The sequence below is a fragment of the Pteropus vampyrus genome, unplaced genomic scaffold (genome assembly GCF_000151845.1).
Source record: "Pteropus vampyrus isolate Shadow unplaced genomic scaffold, Pvam_2.0 Scaffold25, whole genome shotgun sequence".
Taxonomy (NCBI): Eukaryota; Metazoa; Chordata; class Mammalia; order Chiroptera; family Pteropodidae; genus Pteropus; species Pteropus vampyrus.
The window spans coordinates 5462473-5470362 of NW_011888806.1; the positions used below are offsets into that span (position 1 = coordinate 5462473).

At 40.1% G+C, this 7890-nt stretch overlaps 1 protein-coding gene across 2 annotated transcripts in view; it reads right to left on the bottom strand.

Annotated features, from left to right (window-relative positions):
* The window catches only part of GRID2 (glutamate ionotropic receptor delta type subunit 2), a 1302586-nt gene extending 1300979 nt beyond the window's left edge, over positions 1-1607 (bottom strand). The window contains exon 1 of one of the 2 annotated variants that reach the window (XM_011356280.1): positions 1373-1607. In XM_011356280.1, coding sequence (XP_011354582.1) covers positions 1373-1460 — 88 coding nt within the window. In that variant the 5' untranslated portion in view covers positions 1461-1607. The remainder of the gene's footprint in view (positions 1-1372) is intronic. The other variant, XM_011356282.1, reaches the window with a different exon arrangement.
* Positions 1608-7890: the final 6283 nt, after the last annotated feature.

Below are 7890 nucleotides of genomic sequence, written 5' to 3' on the forward strand. Positions count from 1 at the left end.
TACACCAGACAGAAGCCCCTCGCCTGAGCAGGCACAATCGCCACCAGCCAGGTACCGCGCGCGCGCGCGCGAGCGCGCGTGTGTGTGCGTGTGTGTGTACACGTGCGCGCGCGCGTAGGTGTGTGAGAGCGCGCGCGCAATACGCGGGGGAGGGGAACGGAAAGGGGAGATACTGCGACCCATCTGTCGCTTCGATTTACAGAACATCACGCCGTGTGGACAGATAAAAGTCTTGTGCCCAGAAAAATTCCCCAAGAGGGGCCTCTCTTCAGCCCAGTAAATGAACCTTGCTGGCCCGCGAATGCGAATTTCCGAAAAGGAAATCGTCGCATTAACGCAGAAAAGGCTGCAAGAGCTCGGCTCCGCTCAGCTCTCACGGATTAGCAAGTGAGAAGAGTTGGAACCTGGAGCTGCGAGCGCTGTGCATGATAATGACGCGCAGCCCCCGCCCGCCTCCGCCCGCCCCGGCCCGCCCCGGCCAGTCCGGGCCCGTGTAGTTGCCAATAGGTGGGGCCACTAGCAACTCCCAGCCTGCTCGGCAGTCCTTCCTGGAGTCTAGCTGCCCGGCGGTAGCCCCAGCGCCTTTCCTCTCGGCCTTGCGCGGCAACTCAGAGTTGACGGCGAGACAGGTGTCTGCGAAGCGGCCCGCGCGAATTTGCTCCCTGCGCTGCCTGAGCGACGCGGGGCCAGTCTCGCCGCTGCGCCAGGCCCCGGGAGCGTGTGCGAGGCGCGGGGCTCCAAGTCCTCTGCTACACTGCCGCCAACCCCTCCCGCCACGGTCGCGGCGACTCTGCCCGAGTACCGCAAAGCCAAGAGGACGAGACGAGGAGGAGGCTGGGGCGCATCAAGCACCCCGTTAGCATCGCACAACGCTGCGGCGAACGCAGCCCGCTCACGTTGCAAAACCACCTGTTCGATACGAAGGGAGCTCTCCCCCACCTCCCACCCCAGTTCTTTTCGCTTCACAGGTGACACCTCTTCTGTTCCTTCAAAGATAATTTTTTAAAATGGAGCAAATGAACATCCGGCAAAGAATATGGAAGGTTTAGTCCATTAAACTTCCCATCCCTACACACTTGGAACCCCCGCACTCCCCGGTACACACGCACCCCAAGGTAAACTTGACACCCCCATGCATGCAGCCCACTCTCCACGATTCACCGCCAAACAGCAGCACTCAAGTCAAGGTTCGAGCATCATCCACATCCTGCCAGAAAACTGAACAAGTGCGGGGGAAAGGTAGTAGGAAGGGGCAATGAACCGCAGGCACCGCCAACAAGCCACACAGAAGGCTGAGAGCGGGGAGCAAAGGGGAAATGTTTGCGAACCGAAACGGTAAAAGTACCTACTGGCAGCGCCTGTCCTCACTTACCGATGTGGATGATCGAATCCGCATTTGCTGAATCCCAGCTTCGAGACCACCACACGGACAAAACCAAGAACAAGGGGAAAACTTCCATCTCCTCCTAGGCTGGTTCTTTTTTAGGATGGATTTTTTTTCCAAAATTTGTTAAAGAAAAAAAAAAACAGTCCAAAGAGTTTGAGGTCACAATAGAGTTTAGCGAGGCTTTATTTTTTCTCCCCCTTTTTTTCTTCTTTCTTTTTTTCTTTTCTAAATTCCTACAGCCGGAGCAAAGCCTTTAATCGGCGCTGAGGAAGACAGACCAAATAAGAGAAAGAGCCCAGACAGAGGAAACCTCCTTCGCAAAGCCGTGTTACTTCGAAGGGAATTTTGGCATCGCCAGAGTTGTTTGCAGTTTGGCTTTTTAAAAATGTATCCAGCCTTGGCTGCACTCGGGCAGGGGGAAAGGCTGGAGCTCAGACCATCCCCAACGCTGCGCCGGGGCCACGGGTCTCGCGTCCCAGCTCCGCCGCAACTTCCAACAGACCCACCCCCACCCCCCTCGCGCCGGATGTTCCCCTCCCCCTCCCCAACCAAAAAGCCTCCCCCACCCCGCCCTAACGGCCCGCAGAGAATCCCTTGTCTTCGCTGCCAAAATAAAATCTAAGTGGAAAGGAAAGATTAGGAGATTCCAAGCGGAGCAGCCAGATTCCAGCAGGGAGGGGAAAAAAGCCCTCTCCAAGAGGGGTAGAAAAAGTGAACTTCAAGGTAATGCAGATAGTAATGCAGAGAAAATCTCTTTCTGCGCGAGGCGGGGAGCAGAGCTCGGCGAGGCGGGCCCGGGGAGCCGGTTCGCTCGGGCGCGGTGGCGGGGGAGTGTGCTGGGCGCGAGCGACTGGGGCCGGGCGGGCGGAGCGAAGCCGCTGCGGGTTGCAGGATGCTTTTGGAGCGTTTCGCCTGGCGGGATGCAGGAAGCGAGAAAGGAGCGAGCTTGGCAGCTTCAGCACTAGCTCCACGTTGCCTAGAAATGGATCACCTAGGAGAAGGAGCGAGCCCGCGAGAGAGCGGTGCTGTCAGGAGGAGAGAGGGGGAAACCGAGAGAGGAAGAGCTTCTCTCTAATAACCACCTCCTCCCCCTATCTGCAATACAAGGAAGAAACAAAATAGTGCTCTCATTTCCCTTGGAATCTTCAACCGGGACTGAGAAAAAGGCAGGACTGTAAAAAAAAAAAAGATGTTGAAGCCTTAAAAAAAAATGGTTAAAGGCAACCTAAAAAACCACCCCACTTATTTAACCTTGCTATTGCAATTCTCCAACAGGTATCAGATTTTTTCTAGTCTTTGCCTGGAACTAATCACATTGGTTAAAAACAAATTAGGGACACCTGGTCACTAAGGGAGACGAGACCTAGAAAGCTTTTAATGAGATTTCAATTATAAAGTTATAAAAAGGAGAGGACGTGCTAATTACCTTTTATACAGTGATTTTTTTTTCTGTCTCCAGTGTATGTTTTAGAAAATAAGAATAAAGGATAAAAGAAATCTTGAAATAAAAAATAATTAAATAAAACAGAAATACATGCTTCAGGGAAACATCTGATCAAAATATTACATTGAGTAACCCTATAACAAACTTATGTATATAAATTAAGTATAAGGAAGTTGGTTGCTCCTCCAATGGAAAACCTAAGAAAGTAGTGAATGACAGCCTCTCAATCCCGAAATGAAAGGATTTTGTCAGTTTATTACTTAAAATCCTGAGGATTGTGACTTTTCTTCTAATGATTAACTTATACCCCATCTCATTTCAACCTGGATATTTGTTAACACAACCTAGTTAACTAGTTGAGGCCACGTATTAAGGGGCCTAATATTATTTCAATTATAATTGGAATCCCTTGGGAATGTCACTACTTGGGATGTATGAATGTCAAATTCCTCAAACAACCTTTCAGAGTTCTCTCTTCCCTCTAGACTTGGCAAACCTCTTTTCTTCTGTGTCTCACGTTAGTCCTTCTCTCTAGTCTGGTGAATTGGGCTATTATTTCTCCAAACACAATTTTATGTTCTCACCTCTATGAAATGCCTTCTTTCATTCATGTTGTGCATTTTTTCCCTGAACATTCTAGAAAATGTTTTGCTGCCATGTTGTTACATATGGTAATAGTTCTGCTGGAAGACATATATTTGTCCTCCCAATCACTCTCCTCTACCAGTTTAAGACTTAGTTCAAATTCCTTTTCCCCATTAAGTCAAGCACAATTTTGTCATATGTCATAAACACATTCTCTACTGTGCTCTCATAGCATACTTTACCTTTGTATTAGAGTTAGGCAGGACTACTTCTGAATTAGATCATCAATGCCTTGACAGTGAGAACCATAGCTTATTCACATTTTATTCACTGTAGAATTTACACAGAACCCCTTTGTTGACTTGAATTTCATCACTTCCTTCTGAGTTTGGCATAAACTAGTGCTTCCAAGAAGACATCAATGATTAATTCCTCTCAATTCTGGATCATTCCTTTATCTTTTTTTTTTTTTTTTGTCATTAGTACACGTGGACTCATTATTCATTGTATTCACCTTGCCGTAACTGTCATTTTACTTTTCAGATGGTTCTGTTGCAATTTCATGGATCATATTTTGCTGTTACAGATAATGAATCTTTGAAAGAATGGATGTATCTCCCCATAGCTTGCTTCTATTATATTATTCACAAGCACATTTTAAAAATTGATGAGACATTATGCACTCTATCAAGAAAAAAATTATTAAATAACTATTAACATGGAAAGAACACTATAATATCTTAGAATCAGAGGACTAGGAGGAACTTCAAAACATTAGCTGGCCCAGCAGTAGCTTAATAAATGTCATTCCTGGAGATTGCTAAATATAATCAATTCAGACTATCTTCTCTCTTGGAAATCTGTTTTAATGTATTATGAGAAAAACATTTTCATTATTCCTAAATCCTCCTATTTAGTGGTTCTCAAAGGTAGTTTCACTTTGGAATAACCTCAGCTTTTGAAAAAGGTCACTTCGGCCTAAGTTAATCAAAGTCACTGGGGTTTGGAGCTTGGCCAATATGTTTGACATGACTCTAGTGGGCAGCCATAGTTCAGAACCATTGTTATAATACTCAAATGTTTAAATGAATCTGAGTGACATGTCACCAAAAAAAAAAAAAAAAGCAAGGCATCAAAATGACCATTCCTGACAGAAGAGATAAGAGAACCATGAGATGCACTTTTCTAAAAGTAACACAAAAAAGTTAATGCAAAATTAAAGCATAACAGTGGCTTGTTGCTTTTCAATTTTAGAATATCAATCAATCTTTTTATTGGCCAAATAATTTCTATACCCAGTGAGCCCTAATTAATTGTTTTTGTGTGGGATATAAAAACATTTTAAAATTATGTGTTAACTATATTTGCTTTTATTATAGAAAATTGCTTATTGTGATGTGATATTTAGGTAGCTGGATACAAAGCTTTTTAATGTGTAAGTTAGATGTTAAGTTCCAGCAGGAAAAAAATAATATATCCACTGGTTGTAGTTTCATATAGGCTTTTTCGAAGGCTACCTGTTAGTCAAATTAAGACAGCTTAGCTTTCATTCAAGCATTATCAGATGGAAATGGTTGATACATTTGGGTCACTGCACTGAAATTCAAAACTTTGTGATGTTCTAGCATATTTTGGGGGCAAAACAGTCATCATTCACTAAAGTTCTATATCCAATGATTTTTTAAAAAATAAAAATGTAAGCGAACCATGATTTATGAATATATTCTTCCAATGTGGAGATTGTCACTTCATTCAGGCATTAGTTATGATATGAACATCAGTCATTTTAAGAAATGGTAGATAATCTGAGCAGCTTTAAGATATAAAGTATAATGATTATTTTTATGGAAAAATAGACTTGGGTGAGAGATTAATTTCCATTATTGAGGGGCATGCATGTGCAGGCTCCCTTAATCATGTACAGAGCACTGTGTATAAAGAATGTAATGGAAATCTTTGGAACATATAATTCCTTCATTTTCACTCTTCAAAAATACTAAAAATACCAATGTCTACACCTAAAATTCAGCTGCTCGTAGAATGTTATAACCGCAGTAAGTCAACTTACATTAGTTAATTTTAAAGAATTCTTCAATAATATTCAATGACTCGAGAGATTTATTTTGTTTTAGTATAAAAATCTGTTAATTTACGAGATGGCCTAAATTGAAAATTAGGGAGAAAAGTTAGCTTTGAAAAGGATATTGGGAAAAAATGGAATAGCATGTATCTTGAACATTATTTTTAATTCACTGTACAGCAGATGCTCGAATAATATGATTTTTTTTAATGTCATTTTATTGCCATAACATTGATGAGCAAAAAAATTGATTCCCAACCATGGCCTCTGTCTCTTTGGAGTTGGCATGTCCTCCCCATGTCCAAGTGAGTTTTCTCCTGATACTCTGGTTTTCTCCTACATCCCAATTATATACACGTTAGATATATTGGCATCTCTAAATTGTCCCAGTGTGAGTGAGTGTGGATGTGAGTGTGAATGCACCTGAGACAGAATGTCATACTGTCAAGGGTCAATTCTGACTTGCACTCTGAGCTGCCAGGATAGATCCTGGCAACTCTTGACCTGGAATAGGTGGGTTGGAAAATAATTATCTTACTTGTTTTTATTATAATTTTTTAAATGTATTTATAGCTCACATTTAATTCACTGTTAAATGTTAGAAGTGTTTAGGGTCTTTATTTAGAAATTTAGTGATATTTTTGTGTAATAAATGTGCCATAGGAACTTAACTCTTGCTCATGTCAATTAGCCTGTCATAACACTGGTTTTCTTTGCATAGTTTATTTACTTAAAGTCTCACTTTCCAAGAACGTATCAACTAGTTAAGTGAAGATTTACGATAATTGTGTCATTAGTATTATAAATACAGTTAGCCACACAAAAGATTCTAAAAACTAAATACATTACAACTTTAACATGAATATAAAAGGAAAAGTAAAAAAAAAGGCAATGACTGACCACCTATATATATGCAGTAAGAAATTATGGCTATAAAATTATAAAGAGATGTTCATTTGCAAAAGTAAACAAACTTTTTGTTTGAAGGGCTAAAAGGGCAACTTTTATACTAAGCAGATCAAAGAAATTAAAAGCTCAATGGGACTTTAAGGTCTCTCTTATTCAATGCCTAGTTTTCTAGAATAGAATGGGAAACTGAGTCCCAGAAGTTGCTTGTTGATGAAACTGATGTATGTTGAAAGATTGAACTTAGAAAACACATTTTTGACTTTTAAATATGCTTCAAGAAAATAATTAAATCACATATTCTTATATAATGTAATCACATTGTGTATACCATGTCTTTTTAAAATTATTTTCAGGTCAAAACTGACTCACCAGTTTCTACTCTGTCAAACTATTTTTATCTGTGACAGTAGTACAAATCTTATCCTTGGAAATATGTGGTAACCCTTCCTTTCTTCTTTCTTTCTTTTGTTCCTTCCTTCCTTTCTACCTTCCATCCTTCTACCCTTCCATCCTTCCTTCCTTATATTTGTCCCTTACATATTAAGACCTTAATCCCTTCCTCCCTTTCAGAGTTTTCCCTAAGTCTGTAAGGCTGCCCTGTCAGGGCAATGTCATGTTTTCTTCTTATGAAATATAAATTCTAACAAAATTCTGCAAATAAATTGATTAATAATTTTTTTTAATATGAGCACTTCACCAATCTTATCTTTTATTAAAGTTAATTCAAGTGAAAACTGAATTGCAAAGTTTTGCACTGTCCATACATTAGCTATGATATGATAATGAACTTTTAGGAGCAAGAATTCACTTACATACATATTGGTATATGTTTATACTTTTTATTTCTTCTGTCTGCATATCGATGTGGAATTTTAGGTAGAATATTAATAAACATCAAGCAATTGGTAGATGAAGGTCAAATGAATATTTGTAACTCAACAGGGGCACTTTATTGAAATTGGCCCCTCACCACATTATATCCTGTCCCCACAAGATGGCAGCCATGCTTGATGTAGATTTAATCAGCTTACTTTTCGAATGTCTCAGTTCTTAACAGTTTACCAGAGTATTATTAACCCATATTAATTAAATGGCTATCTTTAAGCAAATGATATTTTAAGTGATTTTTTAAGGTAACTTGATTTTCTGAAGTTTTATTTCTTCTAAAACTTTCACATATGGATAATAACTATCTATTATCACAGTCTTATAATAATATCTGCTTTATTCACATCCCTGATTTCACCAGTTACTAGGAGTTAAATATTAATAGAACAATCTTTAATAATATCCCACTCAATCCTATGCTAAAGTGTAACTAGAACACTATGACATTATTAGGTGATTCAAAATTTTAGTGTACATTTTAAAGTTTCAAACAAGAGTTTAATTTAGCTATTTATTTTTCTCAAGAAAAGGTATTTTATATATATTTAGTTAAGAAATTGCACATGGCTGTGGAATATAGAAATTGTCTATCAATTA